The 21,162-nt window shown below is 34.9% G+C and overlaps 1 protein-coding gene across 7 annotated transcripts in view; it reads right to left on the minus strand.

Moving 5' to 3' along the window:
* Positions 1-7,757: 7,757 nt before the first annotated feature.
* Positions 7,758-21,162, minus strand: part of LOC124159396 (aryl hydrocarbon receptor nuclear translocator-like protein 1) — a 415,122-nt gene continuing 401,717 nt past the window's right edge. For 6 of the 7 annotated variants that reach the window (XM_046535177.1, XM_046535176.1, XM_046535175.1 and 3 more), the window contains 2 exons: positions 19,922-20,244; positions 7,758-15,780 (listed from right to left, as the gene is read on the minus strand). In XM_046535177.1, the coding sequence (XP_046391133.1) occupies positions 15,667-15,780; positions 19,922-20,244 (437 nt within the window). In that variant the 3' untranslated portion in view covers positions 7,758-15,666. Of the gene's footprint in view, positions 15,781-19,211; positions 19,287-19,921; positions 20,245-21,162 lie in introns of all 7 variants that reach the window. The other variant, XR_006864960.1, reaches the window with a different exon arrangement.

Raw genomic sequence — 21,162 nt, forward strand, 5'->3', positions numbered from 1 at the left:
GAAAAGAGTTTACCCATATCATTCGCCGGGAAAGCATCAAATCGTATTTCATCCCTTACAGTGGTCTATTTGCTGATTGCACTATGTTGAGTTGGATTTGCGACATAAACGTTGGGAGGGTAATCTAGGGACCCAATTTGCGTTTCCTGAAAGGATGCGTTTGGTGATCAATCCGAGATTTTTTTAAATGCTGGATTTTAATATCGACGTAAAGGACTACACGCTGATGATGTATAGGAGAGAGACTCCGGTTCCTTGGGCTATATCTGAGCTTAGCGCTGTGGTGTTTAAAAATCTATTGATGAAAGTTCAAATTTGAATTTCAATATTCCTTTAATTATACATACGTACGAGAGATTCGCGAAAGAATTTACCAAAACTTTGTTGACAGCAGCAAAAGACGAGGAATTACACTAACATAAGAAATACAGACTGGAAAGCAGGTAATTGAGTAATTCCTTCATGATTGTTCCTCACTGGACGATGCTGATACATCAAATATTAGTAAGACTAACGAAGAAAGACGCACTTGGTGTGAATTTTGGTGCATCCGGTGCGTTCGAGAGGGTAGCGGGGAGGGTACGCCGGCGGCCTTAACCCTTATTAATCCATTAAGTCACAGCTGTCGGACAATACCGGAATATAAGTGCATAACCTAAGTTCCCAAACCTTCATAGCCACTCGAGAGGCGTCTTCATAGACCGTAGTCTCCTTTCCTGCGTGCGCAGATCTAAAAATATTTCATCAATTCTCTAAAAGTTGGTAACATCGATTTGTTTAACGCCGACGAGGCGCCAAATAAGGGACAAGTAGTCTCACTACGCATCGTTTTTTACCTTCTACCATCTTCTGATTTATATTATCAAAGATAAACTACCTCCTAGCAGCATGCGCGGGATGAATTTTGCTGCATTAGAGGCGTGGGAGGGGGAGAAGCGAGCGTGGAGGGGAAGGGATCGGCCTGCGGCTCTGGTATCCGCGACGCTGCGTGGGCGTTGGAATATTTTCTTCGCGGACGCGGACTCAAATTAGGCATTTTGTGGCTAAACGGTGGCAGATACGTCAAAATGCACGAAATTTTTGCCCTAAAAGGACAGTAACTCGGCAAAATCTATACAATGTACAACTTTATTGTAAAAAATTGTTATAAATGAATCATTCAAAGTCTTTTCCGTCGCTACCTGCAAATTTTCCCCATCGCTGTGGCAGAGCTCGAATATCGATATGATAAAAGTGTTCGTCTTTTGAGGCTATCCTCGAATCCTATTTTTTGCACTAAATCAATGCAGGAATGGAGGAAAAGCAACTTAGGTACATTCTCTGACCCTTCTTATCAATCTTTCAAAATGGATCCTGAAGCTTGCTATTTGCTTAGTTAGCTTAACTTCATCTTTAAAACTCTTAACATTCTTGGAAAGACTTGGTGGTTTAATTAACTCTCAAATTTTACCACTAAATAAGTAAGCAGTTTGTTTGAACCCACAGTCTTCCATTATCCCACAGCCTTATGAAATTCGCTCAAGAAATCCAGAGTTGTGAGAATGACACTATCTGTTGGCCGGCCACCATAACCCCTCGAAAGGAAATTTATAAAACCATCTGGAATGGATGAAATTAAATACTTGATGGTGCTTGTTTTTTTGGGTGCTATTTCACATAAATGGGAATAAAAGGCGCTATTGTATTCGGTTATAAAATAAGATCTTGTTCTAAAATAAATAATTGTGTTTCAAAATAATTTGTTTAATTTTTATTGCTCGCCTATCTATGAAATCTTGAGTGCGCGATTTTTTACGAAATATTTCAGTGTTTGTTCCCCAAGTAATAAAGTACAGTCAATCAATAGGAATAAATAAGGATATTTGTTTATGGTACAGTTATTTTATTTAATTAAAACGAAATATGAGGGAAATTATGTTGTAGTCAATCTTTTTTTAATTATCTTTACAATTTCTTTTTTAAATATCACCATTTTTCGCTAATTTTTTACCTCATGCTAGGATGAATAAAGTTACAACCGCTTGCGGTTCCTGAGATATTTACATGAGTCATAATTAAGTCTATATTATTATACGGAAAAGAAAAATCTTGCTCCAACCTGCTCCCCTCCGATTTTTTCGTGGTGAAGTAAAATGATGTCGTGCCTCACGATTGTGATCTGCAATACACGGAGTTGGCACACTGGACTTGCGTAATATGCGTAGCGTGATGCTGGAGCGTGATATGCGTAGCAGTCCATTTGAGAAACAGGATTTTCCCTACATCCTAAGGGCATTGAACTCAACTACTTATTAGGGGGCGTCCATTAATTAGGTGATGTCATTTTGGCGATTTTTGGACCTCCACTCCCCCTTTAGTGAAATATCGTGAGATTTGGCTCGACCGTCTAATCTCACGCGAGATTGTTCAAAATTATTTTCAGTGCAAATGCTTCCTATGCCTATGCTAAAAAACCTATGCTTCATTGCGTTGGATTTATTTTTTGTTAAATTTTAAAAGTTATTTTTATACGAGACTGGTCAAGACTAGTACTTAAGATGACTAATTATGTTCTCAATTCAGCCCAGTTTTTTTGAAATTTTACACTGTATTTTTGCGGAAAAAATTACGAAAAAAGAACTCTTAAAATTACGTGATAGCCAGCGGCGGATACAGAAAAAACTCAAGGGGGGGGGCGCAACATATCTTGAATTGTCTTTACTTTCATCGTAATAAAAGATGATCAAGTCACAGGCAAAGTATATGAAAATTTTATTTAAAGTGATTATAAACATGTAAAAGACAATGCCATCTTATGATATAAAAAAGTTGCAATTGTGGTTTTGCAATACAAGCGGACCCGCAAGGGGGAGGGCGCGTGCCCCCTGCGCCCCCCATCTGTATCCACCACTGCGTGATACTCGCAAAAACTCTTTCTATTTCACCACGTGAAATTAGGTGAGAGTTGGCTTGAACCCCTACCCCCCCTAAACGCCTCACGTAATTGATGGATGCACCCTTATGCGCGCCGTCCGAGGACACTTCCAAAACGAGAACAGTCCCATGGCGGGAATGGAAACGGACCGGGTCCATGACCCCGACCCCCTGTGGTGCTCGTGGAGAGCCGGGCGCCTCAAGAGGCACGTTGACAGCTCGCTTCCTACCGTGCCAGTGGCGGATACAGATGAGGGCGCAAGGGGCCGCGCCCCCCCTCCCATTGTGGGGCCGACCGTATTTCCAAATATTGCAGAACCAAAATTTTAACTTTTTTATGTCATAAAATGGCATTGTCTTGTATTTTTACATAATTACTTTAATTAAAACCTTCTTAAAACTTTGCGAGTGACTTGATTATTTTTTATTACAATAAAATTAAAAGTAACTCAAGGTATCTTCTGCGCCCCCCCTTGAGTTTTTTCTGTATCCGCTATTGCGTCGTGCACCAAGGTTGGAATATACCAACCTCAATATACCAGATAATAATTCAATACACTGTAATACATCAGATATTCCAACCTACTTGTAGGACACCCAGCCCGGGGTCGGTAAGCTACTTGGTAACATTTCTGATTATTTTTTATCTGAATGAGTTTACTACTCCTCCTGGTCATTTCTTAAGCCTTAATATTTTAAGCTTAATACTTAATGATTACCAAGCAGCATGGTCACAGCTACGAATTAAGTCTACGGGGTTTTAGGCACAACTAATACTGAAGGGTCTTGGCAGTGGTGCAGCAAGGGGGGGTTTTGGAGGATAAACCCCCCCCACCCCCCAGAGTTCAGAGAAATTTTAAGTTAAATCCATTTTACTTAATTGGATTGATATTACTAATAGAATAGGGTAAGGATTAATTAAATATCCCTAAGAAAGCTGTAAAACTCAACATTTTCAACCATTTCTCTTAAAATTCCGAAGCAATTTATTAATCTCACACCTAGTTTCGATTGTCTCTATCTTCCTGCTTATATTTCATCCAAATAAAATTATAATACCCAGGTGGGGTCAAACCCCCTGGTTATTTCTCCTAGTGATTTAACCTTAACATATGTTATCTTTGATATCTTTGGCTGTTTTTGATTCATGATAGCATTTCACTTGACTGTAATTTCTACTCCAAACTACATATTTCTCTCAATTCTCCTATATCCAAAAGCAAATCATTACCTTTTTCAAATTTTTGGTATTTTAACTTTCTTGAATATTTTTCGTAAGAATCAATTTGATAGCCTATGCGTGTGACCAATTCATCGTTAGCAAAATCTTTAATGTCTACCTGTCATTTTTCCATTTTATGGTGTCTTTGATTTCCTGAATATCTTTCTTATAGAATGATTTTGTTAATAAAAAAAGAATTACAGGGTTCCCACTCTGACTGCATTATAAAATTCACAGTTTTTTCCAGGTTTTCATGGTCTAAATGTTATCAAATTCACGGTTTGTAGATAAGGCATTTTAGGCAGAAATATTGATCACGTAACAATCATCGCCCGCTCGTTAACTAAAAATGTAACAAACGCAAAAGATGCCTTGAATGCAAACGCAGCAATGGCAGTGCTATCTCTTATGACGTCACCTATCGTTAGCAAAATTCATGTCCGGCTAAAAGGGAGTGAGTGGGAAAATGGAGAGAGCAGGGTGGCACGGAAGTGAAGAAGTGCCTGATTTTGCTGCCATAGCACACGGACAAATTAATAGTTCAGCTTTCGAATACACGTGTGCAGAAAAATGCGTGGACAGTGTCTGCACGTGACTCGGCCTTGAAACATGATCGAAATATCGATTTTTCTTTAATTCTGTCTTTCGTAGTTCTACAATCGAGTTTGAGAGATTTCTAAGGTTTTATGGCGAAATTCACGGCTCTTTCGAGGTTTTTTCACGGTAGACGAAATTCACGGCTTATTCATGGTTTTAAGGTTTTCACAGTTGAGTGGGAACCCTGAATTATTATCCATAAAATTGTTTGTATTTTCCCTTGCAGTACTAAATGAAGGCATGCAAAATAGAATTTGAGATTCCTGCTGTTTATCATGAGTCATAAATGATCCTCTGATGATGAAAATATTCAATGCATCATGATTGCTATTCCTCTTTTATTAAATGGAAGAGAAGAGGATATAAAGTGAAACAAATTAAGCAAACAGTGCTTTAAACTCAATCCTGGTTAAGCATATCATGTATTGAAGATGGATTCATTCTGGTTGCTTTTATGTGTAGATGTGCTTATTTACGGGCACTGTTTGAAATTGTAAACAATATAGTATAGTACTGTATTCTGACTTATGTCATATGGATGAAGATGTTAATTCCTATAAAAAAAACTATACTGACTTATACTGGCGAATTGAGGGCTATTTTTTTCATTGGCTTTTGGCTGTGGTCAGCACATGGAGTTGTTCAAGCGGCTATGATATTGTGGAGATTGGGACGACATTACAATTTGTCAGGAAGACAGGACTCTAGTCATTGCAAACCATCAGTCCACTGCTGATGCTCCCCTTTTCATGGAAAAATTAAATGCTAAAAAGAACATAATGCCCAAAACACATTATATATTAATATTAAGTCAACATGATTATATACGATACAAAAGATTGTCTCACTTGAAACTTTGATTGAAACTTTGTCTCACAGATCACTTTCCAAATATAAATTGCTTTCCGATTTAAATAATATTAATAATCTGTATATATTTTAAGTTATAATAAAAAATTACCTTGTACAACACCCCTATTGCTCAAAAGAGGAATATGTACCTATTGTAAGGGAAATGTGTATTTTCTTCAACTACTTATTCTACTAATTACTGTTACAGCTATTGTAAATAAAAAATGTTTATTTGGTGTATTTATGAGCTTATTTGCTGTGCTATGTTTTCTTCTTTACGTTATGGTGGTTTTTATGCAATATTGTAATTTGATAACAAAATATGTTTCATAATTAACCTGTTAACTTCTGTAATGATACTTTTATTTGACTTGCCTTATGTTGGTGCAGAAACATATGGGGCCAATAAGCCTTATTATTATTACCAACATTTCTGATCAATTCCCTATGAGATTAGCCTTACTATTTTTCCATTTTTGGGTATCTTTATTTCCCTGAATTTTTTCATCCTCATCATTTTCTACCCCTACTCGCCAACTATCCATTTTTCTTTTATTGGCTGTCTTTATCTCCAAGAAGATATGTATTTCATCCAATTAAGTTATTTACCCAATCTGATCATATGATACTATGGAAGCTATGTACTTGGATAGACAAGGGGTCAAAATTTCATTCAAATATATTATGTGGTTTCTGAGTTATGAATTTTTACCCTGTGCCCTGCACTCTGGAATTTGACTCCCACGAGCACCACTTCTGAGCAAACATCTCAAACTTCGACTCCTCATATCTTGCAAACTATGAGAGTGAGAGAGGAAATATTTTACATGGGTCATTAGATAGGTGATAGTAGCTAGTGACAAAAATTTCATTAAAATCCGAGTCGGTGGGTGTCATTTTGAAAATTTCTGGGTGATTTGACGTGGAATGACCCCATATCTCAAACTGTTTAATCCTAACATTTTCCTTTTTTTTAGGTGTCTTTACATTCCTGAATGATTTTCATGCAATGCAATATCCAACCTCTCCTGTCCATTCACAAAAGTGTTTTTCGTTTCTCCATTTTTGAGTGTTTGTGTTTACAATATGAATATTTTCATCCAAATAACCATATTTCCATGAGATTAATCCATGTAAAACTTCCATGCGTTTTTGCTTCTGAATTTTTTTTAACCAAATAAATTTCCTACCACTCCTAGTCATTTTTCCAAGTGATTAAATTCCATGGGTGTCTTTTAACATAAATTTAATATTTTTCCATTTCTGGGTGTCTTTACCTCCCTGAATATTTTTCATCCAGATCAGCGATGTAGCCAAGAATTTCGTTCGGGGGGGGGGGGGGGGGGGTCCCAAAACCAGGGGGGAAAATTTTTGAAAAACATAGTACTCTTAAATAAATACGTACCCTTGTATGCTAATCAAACTAAATAAATAACCTCACCTACCCTCTAAGTTTTTCATTTTCTGCGGTAAAGTAGAGGGTTTTTAACTAATTTTAGCACTTTTCATAGTCAAAAAAACTTCATTTGTTAAAGAAATATTTTGTAATTTCATGAGTTTTCAATATTTTGTTTTCTTTTATGAAGGAAAATAATCGTGTTTTTATATTTCGATGGGGGATTTAAGAGGTAGAGAGGGAAAGGGGGGGTCCGCACCCCCTCTCTGGCAACGCCACTGATCCAGATCAATATTCTACACGTACTGGCCATTTCCACAAGCAACCCTAACATTTTTTTACTTTTGGTATGTATTTCTTTCCTAATGTTTTTTCTGACTATCCATTTTTGGGTGTTCCTACCAAAATATTTTTCGTCAATTAATTTTCTTACTCTCCTGATCATTAAAAGGTGCATCCAATCGAAGTGATTAAATTTCAATACGTACAAGCATTTCCCGCATTTACAATCTCAATTTTCAGCTCCTCTGGAACATTTTTTTCAGTGTTTAGCACTACCATTTCCACATTTTTGGGTGTCTTTACCTGACCATTGCACCATGTAAGAATTAGTATATTAACTCTTGATGATCCTATACGAAGAGCTTTACCATTTTAACATTACACACTCATGCTATAATTTTACTGGGGTATTGACGACCCAATACACTGATACCAAATGCATTGTGACTTGCTTCAAATATAAGTTATGACATTTTCATTGAAATAATAACTCGATTTATGTTGAATTACCAAATATATTTCATCATCAAGGGGTCTCTTACATACCCATGGAACATCTGTACATTAGAACACATAAAAAACAGGAATATTTACAAGGTTTTTGACACAATTTGTCCTCACATTTTAAAACATACATTGTAATTTCATAAGATAAAAACAAAGACTAATGCCACTTGGCAGCATGAAAAATTGCTTATTTTGCCATATTGTGGGATTACAACGCACTTCAATTTCAATCCTATCAATTGTTAAATATAATCATAATTGCAGAAAGTCATTTTTTTGAAAAAACTAAATAAATAACCTCATCTACCCTTTAAGTTTTTCATTTGCCGAGGCCAAAATATTAAAATTGCAGAAATGCTGCTAGAAAAATTTGGTATTACTATTTGACTTGTGTTACGCGATGTGTGTCAATTAAAAAAATTAAATATAACAATAGAAAGTTATTGACTATTCAAATTTTGTACATGAGGAGTCCAAATCTTATTTAATTAAAATTAAACAAAATCTATGTGATTGCTAGACAAGTGCATCCACTGCAAATGCAATCATCTAAAGGGAAAATGAAGTCAACTGAAGTAATGTTTTATGTACACCATAGTAAATATTCAACATCAGACTTAATTTTAATCCATCTATGGCAACCATAAACACCAACACTTCAAGGAAATATTATTTGGATAGAAATATTTTCTTATACAGAGGGAACTAGCTACTCAAATGAGTGACATTTTCCAGTCTTGAAGGATGAGGTGATAATAATTATCACCCAGGGATTCAAACCAGTATTATAATTATTTACAGAGGGAAGCTGGTTGATAAACACTATGTACAAAATGAAAACATAATGGAGCAGTACAACTCCTCTCCCAAAAAGTGCACAGGTTTGAAATACAAATAGTTCCCAATGAGTATTCATCACAATTCTAAAATCAGTCTTACCAAAAGACACAATATATATCATATATTTATATAATTACAATCTTATCTGTAAGTGTATACAGTCAATATTTAAAACAATTTTAACAGCACCCTTAAGAAAATGTGTTTTATGAAAATACAATCAATAATTAATTTACAATTAGTTGGTCTAAATGGTTCTTTCCACCACTGCAATAATTGCTTTTGACATACTACTTCCTATTTGCAAAAGTAATATACACATACATATGCAACTAATACACAAAAACCGATCTCAGTAACCAGAAAATTCTTCTATTTAAAAAAATCTTAAATTTCATTATGCTACACAGAAGCATGCCTAGCTGAATAAAGCACAGAGAAAACAGGTGTGGGCTTGTGAGGCAATGAAAGAAATGCTCCCTTCACAAATACTTATTCAGTCTATACACTTGAAATAAGGAGGGTAAATTTACAAAACATTTGTCCTGAAAAACATATGTGAACCATAATAGCCGCATATGGATGCAGCACAAATATTACTTCTCGTTACATGGACCACCAAAACCAGACCATCTGGCTTCATTTGTACTAATTTATAGATATCTTTACTACAAGCTGAAAAACAATCCTGTGAATAAATTTCACTATCAACACCCATTCACTCACATTACATAGAATTTCATTTAAGCATTACTCTAAAAGGAAAGGCAAGGGAAAGTTCTGACAGGTCACATGAAACACAAATTGATACCTACTTTAAAATAAGTGCAATGGAATTTACAAGTTAACCAAGTGAGTGCAAAGCACCAACCTTTTAAGAACCACCTAAAATTATTTCAACATGTTACAGACCATAAGTAATCTAAAAATAATTGTAGAATTCACTATGGGATACAAGAATATATTGTTGAAAATAGACAGTAGCTGCTTGTGAAAGTGACCATTAGATAATTGTACCACAGCTATCTTCAGATACATATAGAGCACAAGAAAAACATGTATTTTAAGAGAGTATTAATTTGCCATTCCCTTAAGCTCAATTTAACTGACCACCTTACCACTTTTAAACAATCACCTCTAAACAGATCAATCAATTTCAATATTTTGTATATTTTTATATGTTATTTTACAACTCGAATAGCATTAGCACCCACTAGTTCCTCAGAACAAAGTTCCACTTCTACAAATACTTGGTAAGTGCCAAGCAAACCTATGAAATAGACATATTTTGAAACAGCTATTGATGAATTACAAATGTGGCAAATACAAAAAGACACTGGTCACTTACATTTACGAAAAGGTGGAGCAGTCTTATAAATAGCCCTGTTTGAGTATTATCTTAGAAGCCTGGAGTACTTACAATGAATTAAGTACCACACTTCTGACATCATGACCCATGTGCCAGGGAATTTAATTGTACAATAATTCCTGGATACAATTTCATACCAGGTTGTAATATCCAAAATCCACATTTCAAATAACAAGCCAGGGAAAATGACTTGTTTGTCAATGGAAATTTAGCTTCAAACAACAAAAGTAGATGGAAGTTTTGACAAGCATTTAAGTTCTAATAAATTCATATATCAAGGTTGAATGTGTCAAAATTTTAAAGTCAGACATTAGAAGTACTTTTGAGGCTAAATAACATCAGTGAAACCCATTTTAAGATCCAAATTACAGTGCATGGCAAATAGTCGACTCGTATTTTGATGAGCAAAAAAATCTAGTTGGGAAAGCGACCCCATAATTGACAAGACTGAATCACCTGTTTGCAAATGGAATTATTTTTACTATGAGATAAGGGAAGCATGCTCAAAGATAATCCTGCATGCTTTCTCTACAGTAGGAAAATTATATTCACCAGGAAATCCCTAACTACAATTATTTCCCAAGGTAGGGGAATAGCCGTAAGGACGAGACGAGTGCCAGTGAATCATTCAAAGTTTTCAAGGACAAGAATCACTACACAAGGGGTTGACAACAAAGATTGTGGTACCCTAATCTTTATCCTGCAATTCAGCTACAGTTAAAATCAATTAAATCCAGAGTGCATGTTTTGCCATAAACAATGTGATTTGTAACTTCTTTGATACGTTACGAATGGCAAAATTAAAATGATACTTTATAGCCTCCCATTTTTTATAAATGAACCATCAGTCTTTTCTTATCAGTCATATTACACTCACCACTTGAGCAAAAGAGTATGTACATATGCCTGTTTGAATTAAGCAATTCTTGTATGAAAGTTCTATTGATAATATTAAAAATAATAAGCCAATAGCTGTGAAAACAGAATGTGATTGAATTCACAAGGATGACCATAACTAGAATTTCCTGAATTGGAATATTTTTGAAATATTAATTTTTTGGAAAGGATTACAAATTCAAACAGATAAAAGAAGGAACAAAGATGTCCTTTCAATTACTGCTACAGAATTTTTACGACCAAAATTTAAGAACATGGGGAAACTGGGAACGGATAACAAAACAGTCAAGAAATGAAGGATTCTTATGAGAAAAAGAGATCATTCTTATTTTACAAGATGGCAACTACAAAATGGGCAGCACGTTAAAAACATAATGAAGAACAGTAGATCAAAAAATGCTATAGATGTATTGATTGAGTAAACTTTAACGGCATATAAGGAAGATATAGCTATGAATCATTATAAAAGTTACACCATTTAATTAGGGCACGAAACAATTTTGGAGAATCTTCTAGAAAAAATTAAATAAAACAACACAAGGGGCATCAATCATTTTCATAGGAATCTTTCAAGGTTAAGAAGTTTAGGCTTTAAATTCTTTAGGCTTTTATGAGTTGAAGTTGAGAGGATATATAGTAAATAAGTATCAGATAACTGCATTAATTACCTCTGACTAAATCACAAATGGAGAAATGGTTTATATATCATCCGGACATAAATCATGCAGACATATCATTGGTAGAGCCAAAACATTTCCCTGGCTGACAGGATATCACTTCATACATTCTAATATGAATGGAAATATCAGTTTTTAATTTATGAAGAGAATATGTCCTATTGCAAATGAATGCAAAAATATGACCTATTGAAGCCAATGAACCCTGACATCACCGAAAACTGAGCAAGTTCTAAGAAAAGGGTCAAAGAGGATTAATTTTTAAATTCACTCGTATGTTTATCAGAGAGGTATTTCAAAATATCCTGGGATGTGTTGTTAGTGACCTCTGAGGTTCCTTTCCTAGCACCAGCTTACCTCACAAGGTGAAAACAACCCTATAGGCATCTGATACATTCATCAAGCATTGCATTTCAAAGAAAATATGGTCATCCTAGTGCCATGTCAATTTAATCATTTCTGGGGCAAGTTAAAACAATAAGGGACTGTAACAAAGGATACATAATTGCAATACCAAACAAGTAGGCCTGCAAAACCACTTCTTATAACCACCCGAGCCATCATTATTGAGCAATAATGAGATAACTCACAAAGTGATAAAACATCCAATGATGTGATATCAATTTCATGTCCAAATACCAAATACATATTTGGATGTGAAGTCTTTCAATGATTTGCAATTGTTCATTTTCCCTCTTTGTTAGAATTTCAGTGAGCATTAATTGAAAAACAGCAGAAATCTATAAATAGTAACTTTCCATTTTCTGCAACAAAAAATCCTCAACACATTATCGAGTTAACTTGAATTAAAAAGTTTTTCATGCTTTACATGTGCATCCAAACACCTGCGTAAAATTTCCATATCAACTACCAGCCATAACGAATTGTGCAGATCCAACCTCTGCCACTTCATGTGGCATGGAAACGGCTACTACTGACTGCATTATAAACAATATGCCACTATGTGATTGTACTTAAAATGTTTCTCCCAGCAGAAATATTCGCTCATCATAAAAGTCAATGAGTCTACCTAGTTTATAGAATCTATTTATTATCAGTATGGGTTTGAGACTTGAAGACTAAAAAAATATGATAGCCATAAGGGTTTCAAATGGAAAATCTGGACTTACCAAGAGGACATTTGATTTGCGTTTCTATTGAGCTACTTAAAAAGTGACAATTTCATAACTTTCACAAGGAATTGTGGGGCAGTACCCATCACTGATGAGGTGAGATCTAGGGGAAGATTGCCAGGGCTGACAGGGGAAAAACACTTTCAGCACAGATTGCACCAATGGATGGGACATTTAAGATCTCAACAGAGCATTCTGCATGAAAGAAGTACCTGCAGGATGTTCATGCTACATGTATGAGAGAGAATGTAAAAAATAGGCAACATATTTGTTCCTTCAAGCATTTAATACATCTCAGTGAGGGCCAAAATTCAATATACCTTAAAACCTTATTAAAATCTTCTTTCGGAAAATAATAGAAAGTTCTTAAAATGGGCTATGAGATAACTTTAGCAGGAATTGATATTTTAAAAATTGATTTCCACGCTACGATGCAAAAAACTCTACATGACCAAAGGATTTTGATTTGGATTCCTCTCTTTGTGTAGTGTTCGAGCTAGAAGGTTTTTGAATTAGAATGAAGAAGAAAATCAAGTTCATGAAAATGTGATACCGACCATATGAAGTTAGGTTAGTAGCTTAATGGCTAAAACTCATCAAAATATGCCATTAAGAAAACTTGATGCCAAAACCATAGGTAAAATGTGTGCTGAAGTTAAACATTTAGCATCAAATACTCCATTTTGCACATACACCACAATTTGAATAGGGTCATGTAATAGAAAGCTCATGATCAAAAAGGATCCCCATTTCGAATACCTCTGTTTGCATGCAAAACCTTAGTGCTAGTGGTTGTGCTTGCTTCTTATCCTATACGCAAACAATTGTCACATACGACATAAATCCCAGACAATGGCACTCAAGTTTACGGCAGTGAGTTCAAAAACATCTCTACTATCAGCTGAGCACATGCAAAGTGATGTGAGGTAAGCAATTCAGCAGTTTTCCCTCAGATGTAATAGTGCCTAGAATTGAGTGAAAACAGACTTTGCCATGAATTTCCCTTGTAATTCCCATAATAAACTTTACATTCATTACCATCCTTCCTAAACAACACATGCCACAGGATGTGCTGAAGTGACAAAAATGAGTATAAATAATCATATTGTGTCAATAGGCAGGTACCATAAAACACATAAACATGAACTTCAATCAGTGCATATGAATGTAGCACCCCACACATCCATCTCAGGGAGAGCAACTCAGCCGTATTATATTCACATCAATGAAAAAAGTCACTTTGAAGTTACCAAAGACATAAAAATTTGAAATGATTAGGCTCAAAATATTGTAACTGCTTAGTATAATCGCAAATATTGTTAATACAATACTGAATACAGTTAATTAAGCTACTGTGTCAATCTGATGAGTACTGATGAGAAAATATTAGCTTGGTGGAATGATTACAATCATATACAAAGAAGGAGGGGTCTTCTATTTATGAATATGTAGGCCATCATTGTGACTTTTCTTATATTCAGGTAAATTATTTATAATTAGCATTATTTCATCACTTAATTCCACAAGCACAAAAGAATGTGGTTTGAATTTGGAAAATGTATCGGATACAAAATTGATTGGTTACGACAAGCACAAAGTATGATGCACACTCCCAAAAATATCTGGCTTACCTCTTGATATGCAAAAAACTTCAATGATGGATGCTAATGTTCAATTTTTTCTTCCACAACATTCAGATTTTTAAATTTTTATAGAATACAGTAAGAAATTCAGGCTCATTAAACTATTTCACACTATTTCCTCATGAGGGATCCAAAATGCAAAACTATATTTGCAAAAATTATCCTAAAATCAGAACTTAAAACCCAATATTCCAGATTAAAGCCAAAACTTCCTACTAAATATGCTGCCAAACAAGTGCATACTCACTTGTGACAGTATCTCAACATTTAAATGGCAGTTTGACATGCCCCACAATCCACGCCACAGTCATATCACCACAGACGATGAAAATCTTTTCATGGAGCATATATGGCTGATAGATGATTTTCCAAAGAAAAAAATGTGCCACAATTTGGTAAATTATGGCATTTTTTGGCAAGCAAATTTCACGCAAAAGCGAGGATTAATGAACGGGGGAAATTTACAGCCAAAAAATCTATTTTAGAAAGAAACTGTAACAACTGACACTGTATCTCCGAGTATACATAGAAATCCTCTTTAATCAATGAACCGAGATATAAATCACTCACCGAATCACAGTAAAACAAAAAAACAGCATAAAACCAAGCCGCATACATGATCACCAACACACACACACACTGGCAAGAATGTACAGCTCACTACTTGTCACTTCTTTGAACAGCTGCTGTAATACAATTATCTGCTGGCCCTCTGGAAGTTGGATTCATCTTAGGGGCAAAACTGTAATGAACACACAGGGATGAGACCAGCGGGGCACGATTCACGATCAGTAAGTTCTGGGAGGGGGGGAGGGGGGGGCAACCGCCAAGCCCTCCCAGCCTCCTGCAGTTCCTCGTCCTGCACACCATTTTGGGAGTGAGCAACGCTCCAAAACTTAGATGACCGGAGAGCAAATATTCAGACGCATAACTCTCCTATTTCTCTGGAAACACCACAAGACAAATCACTCATTTGCGCAAAACACAATCAATCGCACAGACACGCAGCACCAGGGGGTGGGTGTGAGAAAAAATATCCACTATATACAAATGAAGTCTTCATTGAAGCAGTCTTCAAAGTGTAAGAGGAGAGAGAGAAAGAGAGCATGAGTATCTCCGCAAGGACGATGGTGGAGTGGGTTGAGGTGCCATCCACGGGAATCTCTTTATTCCACTGAGCACACGCGGCAGCTCTGATCGGGGGAGGGACTCGAATTTGAAAATCTGCCACAAGGTGGCACATTCACCCTGCTTTATACCCCACTCCTAAGCCTCGATAGCGTATGCTGAATTAAACATTCAAGCTCGTGAAAAAGTTTGCACGCTGCGATCATGCTTTCACACACCTACATTTTGCATTCCATACGCTTTAGTTTTGTCTTGGGTGGGGATACTGCTCCTATGCTCCTGCTCCAGGGTGTGAAGCATGTGCATCTGCTTTTTCCTCTCCACCTGCATGACACGTTGAAAAGAAAGATTAAAGTGTCAGTGAACTCATGTAAACATCTCCCGTACATCATATTGTAACTAAGGATGGTTTAATTCCACTTTTTTGTATTCCCATTCCGGTTCGATTCTTGGTATCAGTTCATATCAGTTATTTATTCCTTAGTATGTACTACTAGTTTCACTGATCTCCATTGTCATTGAATACTATTGTAATTGATAGTGGTTGTAAATATCATGCAAAAGTGAGGATTAATGAAGTGTAATGTAAAAGTAAAAAAATGAATAATATCAATCAAGTGCTAAATTTTAATTTATGCTTAATTTAAAAAAATCTATCGATGAGTTTTCCCAAAATTTATGAAAACCACCTGAAATAATATACAAAGTTAACTCACAAGTGATTAGATCCGTAACATCACTCTACACAAAGTATGCACTCTAATATACTGGATTATATCAGGCTTGACTTCAACAGAATACTAATATAATACGCAATTGTTCCTTCAACTCTCTCTAGGAAGTTTCTTTTAAAGAAAACAAATTCCTACCTAGCTTCTCCTAGAGGCATGAACCTATCTGCTATTTATTTATTACTATAATTTTTAATTCAGCCATTATAATTTATATCATTTTAAAATCTCCAACTTTTATCATTTATTCCATCACTGAATTACAGCAAAACAAAAAAACAGCATAAAACTTAGCCGCATATGGCCCTTCAAAAGATTTCATTATAAACTGTAATCTGCGACCAGAGCAATAATCAACAAAATTTAAAACATTGTATTTACAACCACTATCAATTACAATAGTATTCAATTATATTGGAGCTCAGTAAAACTAGTAGTACATACCAAGGAATAAATAACTGTGGAAATATTAAGCTATTATAATAAATATGTGACGTCAATTATTCTTGAGAAATGTTGAAAATTGGCTGACATGCATATTATGTACTTCAGATTTGATTATTTTTGGCTCTGGTTTCAGTTTCAGTTCTAAACTCAAGAACCAGTTGATATGAGAACCAAAAAGCAGAACCAACCCATCCCTAGTTGTGATAAATCTAATATTTTAGGTATGAACAATCATGTTCAATCATTCATAGCTACAATCCTTGTTGTCTATGCAAAGAAGATTTTTTCTTGAAATACATAAAAAACAGTAGCATATTACCATTGAACCTTAATAAAAGTTTACTACTCAATGGCCATATTATTGTTTTCAATAACATAAAAATATCATCATATCATAAAAGCAATACCAAAAGGTCAGCTTTATAAAGGTAAGCATTATTTTCTGATAAGTTTTTAAAATGAAAGAGATAAATTTCTCATAAGAACTAAATTTTCAATTTTCATTGGGTAGAAGATTTGACACACAATTCAGGACAATCATGGACATTTAATATTTATCTCTAAAATCCATAACAAAGATATTGAAGAGGTAGATGCATGCATTAGGACAGCTAAACTTATGATATTTGGCACACAGAGAAACCCTCAACCAGTGCTTAAAGGAAAACCTTCTAAACTGAGCATTCTAAAATATCCAATATTGAAAGGGCCTTGTATGGGACTTAAATATATAATATATGTTATCTTCAAAGATAGCAGCCACCAGGGAACTGAATAGTTCTTCATTGTAATTCATGAAACTCAATACCTCAGCGAAAAAATGTCACTGCAGACCATCACGATTTCCAATTTCATAACTTGGCCTTAGCTATGAATATCTCACATACTTCTACGGTAGATATGAATTAGCAACGCCATTAAAAGATGACATTCACATGTATTAAAATTTAAGTAGAGGAAAAACAGACTAAGTTTTTCCAAGTTTTACGGAATATATTTATGCAATTTCGAATGCAATACAATAATGAGTAAGACTCTCAGAAGTATATTTAAAAAATTTAAATTGTGTTTCAAGAAATCTATGATTTTGCCGTGCATAAGAGTGATAAATAAATTTTCAGTATAGGCAACCCCACATGCCAATGAACCCAACCTGCAATCCAGTGAAATCTGCTGTATTTCATGATTTGCAACAATGCATTGGGAAAGTTATGGAGAATATCATGGGGAACGAATTTCAATCAGCTAAATGTGGAAAGCACTATAACATTGCATTTTAATACAGAGCAACAAGTCTCGTACAAAGTTATGAGAAATTTGAGACATTACATCCCTTGCATTCATAGCCACAATTGTGAAGCCTTTCTGTGCAAATTAACTATCATCTTTAGAATTTGTAATGATGAGGGATTCTATAACGAATATGTACAATACTTATATTTGGTTAATCGTGAGAGTTTATACATATAAAGCATGGCTCTTAAACAGATAAAATTCCACTACAAAGCCAATTGAGTCAATAATTTCTTCTACAATACTCATTCAAAAGCTTTGCTAGACTTACAAAAAATTATAAAATACATGAAGAATTAGTGGGGAAATTTCAAATGTTAACATGAGTACGAAAACCAATTACCACATTCAACAATACTTATATGTACTATTAATGTGTCCAGATTCCTATTCAAAACACATGCACTCGCTTTAAACATCAAGAGTAGGAGTTTGCTAGGGGTTCCGTCCAAAACTAACTTAATATTCCCCCAGAGCAATGTTTTTCATTCTCAGTTGGATACATGGCAAAAGCAACTCTTTACTGAAATTTGTTGACAGGCAACATGATGATTTTTCTTTGTACAAGCAGAAATTCCATCAACATCACCAAGCAACATCGTCTAAAATAATGTTGCCAAAAAGTATCACTCTGTGTTGATGTAGCTTTAGGCCACATCTTTATTATATCCTAAGTATTTTACGAACAAAGGAAACTATTCACAAAAACAATCCAATAGCAATGAATTTTTAACATTCGCACTCAAGAAAAAGAGTGGAAAAGAATTAGAAGGATGGGGCAGCAAGCTGCTGAAGACTGTCAAGGTGTAACAATGGGCCTAGACTAGGTACAGCAAATTCTTTGCTCAAGAATTAAATATCAAAATGGAAATTTTCATTTTAAGCAATAACTAAACCTTATTTTATACAGGAACAAATTTAACTTTACCGAATTGAATACAGTATTTTTGAATATTGAATTTTACCTCTAATTACAATCTTGGTTTTAATGCATAACGATCATCGCCAGATCAGCCAATGATGAAAGGTATTACATCGGAACTATTAGATGAAAAAATGTAATAAAATTGCAATGACTCACTAATAAAATTTCAATTCTGTAAATCACATGAAGATCTTTATCATTACAGACTACATTCTCCACAAATGAAGACAAATATGACAAGGGAGTAAAACTTCACACATCAAGCAAAATGCTGAAGAATACTATTTTGTGTCACACAGCTCCTGTCTACAACATGAACAAATATGTATGGACACTAAATTCACCAAAATAACCCTCACCTACTATACTTTTTCTCCCTTAGCTCCTTTATTCAAGGTCCCTCATCCTTTCTATGGCTGGTATCATAACAGCCCCTAGGTACAAATTGTGCAAAGAGGAAATAGAACTCAGAATACATTCAATATTCCTATTTAAGCATGGGATGAGTCCAAGAAATTTTTTACTGGCATTTCCATAGAGATATGTAAGATATCATATGAATATTTATCGTCTTTATGATACATTCAAAAATAAAATCTGCTATGGTGAGTAGCTTTTGTTTCTCCATACAAGCATCACTAGCAAGAATGAAATATCCCAAGTATATTCTGCAGTATTAGTTTTCCTAATATTCTAAGCCTAAGACAGAATACTATGAAATAATTGGTACCATCACCCAACTACGCATGCATTGTAAAAGCAAAAGAAGTTAGGGTAAAAGCTAGTGTCTTAATGCACAAATTTTTCTCAATTACATCAGCCTTAGAAAATGAAGTAAAGTACTTCACCAGGAAGAAAAGAAAAAGGAAGCTTCTAAACTCTGAAGAAAGGAGGGAAAAATCAGCTCACCATGGTACAATAAAAAGCTATAAGCAATTAAACTTTACCATAATTTTGTGAAAAATTATGATTAGGTATCATGATGAAACTATCTGAGTAAGAATAGAAAAAAAAATAAAAATAAAAAAAATTCTCATAAGAAGTAGCCAATCAGAATGGCTTAACTCACCCTAAGTCTTGCTAAATCTCCTTCAATGACATGGCCACCAGTCAGTCCAGCTAGATTACGTTCTATTGATGCCATTGTACATCCTTGTGAGTCAAGGCGTAGCCTTAGCCGTCTGTGACTTCGCCTTATCCCTCCATGGATGGTTTCTTCAACGGCAGGATCTTCGACTCCACCAATATTGTTTGGCAATGCAATTGATCCATCTAGTTCTTGTGGTTGAGATTCACCTGAAAGGTCCCATCTCCGAGGGTCAACAAGTTCAGGCCCAACTTGCATTGAGAACATGTCTAACTGCTCCACATCGTCACGAAGATCAGGAAAATCTACCAAAAAAAAAAGCAATCACTATCACAATATGACCTTACTTAAAATGCAGTACCCAGAGATCTTCGACTACCGGTGCAGCACTCTGTGTACACCACCAACTTATTTCAACTTATCTTCAAGAATCTTATGAAGAGTGGTCAATTTGAACCTCAAGCATTGGACATAGCTACAAGAAATCACCAACATGAGAGGTTGCATTTGTATTTTAAACATTAAACTTTTGCCATTATTTTCCAAGGGTAAAAAATTACCAGGACTATGAATCGAACCACAGCCCATTCATTAGCTTTCCACAGACCGCTACTCAATACATGTTCCTTTACCCATTTGAGGCCAAAGTTGCAAAAATGCAACATTATTAAGAAAAGCAAAAAAATTGTTTCAATTGAATTCTGTTCGTATAGAATTCGCTTTTTTTTTTTATAAAAGTAAGTTTAAACTGATTTTTAGTGAGATAATAATGGCATTTCATAATTATTTCGATATTTAAAAAAATACTCGAAATGTGTCAATTATCAATTCACCTGTTACGAAAGATAAATATGTTTTCCCAAGGGTAACTACTCCCTTCATTAAGTTTTTTATTTGTCCATATAAATGTCAAAATTTCAATTAATATATGATACAGCTTTTATTTCATCAGGAAATAAACATTAAGCGAAAATTGGATCGGGAACATAATGTTGTGTTTTCGCAACTTTGGTGGAATTCGATATCTATAAGCAATTATGCAACCCGCATTACCATATATTGCCGTCTCGGAGGAATATTCCGTTTTTATTGTCAGATATGGCCCTACAGCTTTTTATGTCATATATTTTACAGATATCGTCATATCTGATAATTAAAATTCTTAGATATTATGTTTCCAATGAGTTGCTCCATTATTTAACCTAAATCAAATATAAAATAGA

The sequence above is a fragment of the Ischnura elegans genome, chromosome 5 (genome assembly GCF_921293095.1).
Source record: "Ischnura elegans chromosome 5, ioIscEleg1.1, whole genome shotgun sequence".
Classification (NCBI taxonomy): domain Eukaryota; kingdom Metazoa; phylum Arthropoda; class Insecta; order Odonata; family Coenagrionidae; genus Ischnura; species Ischnura elegans.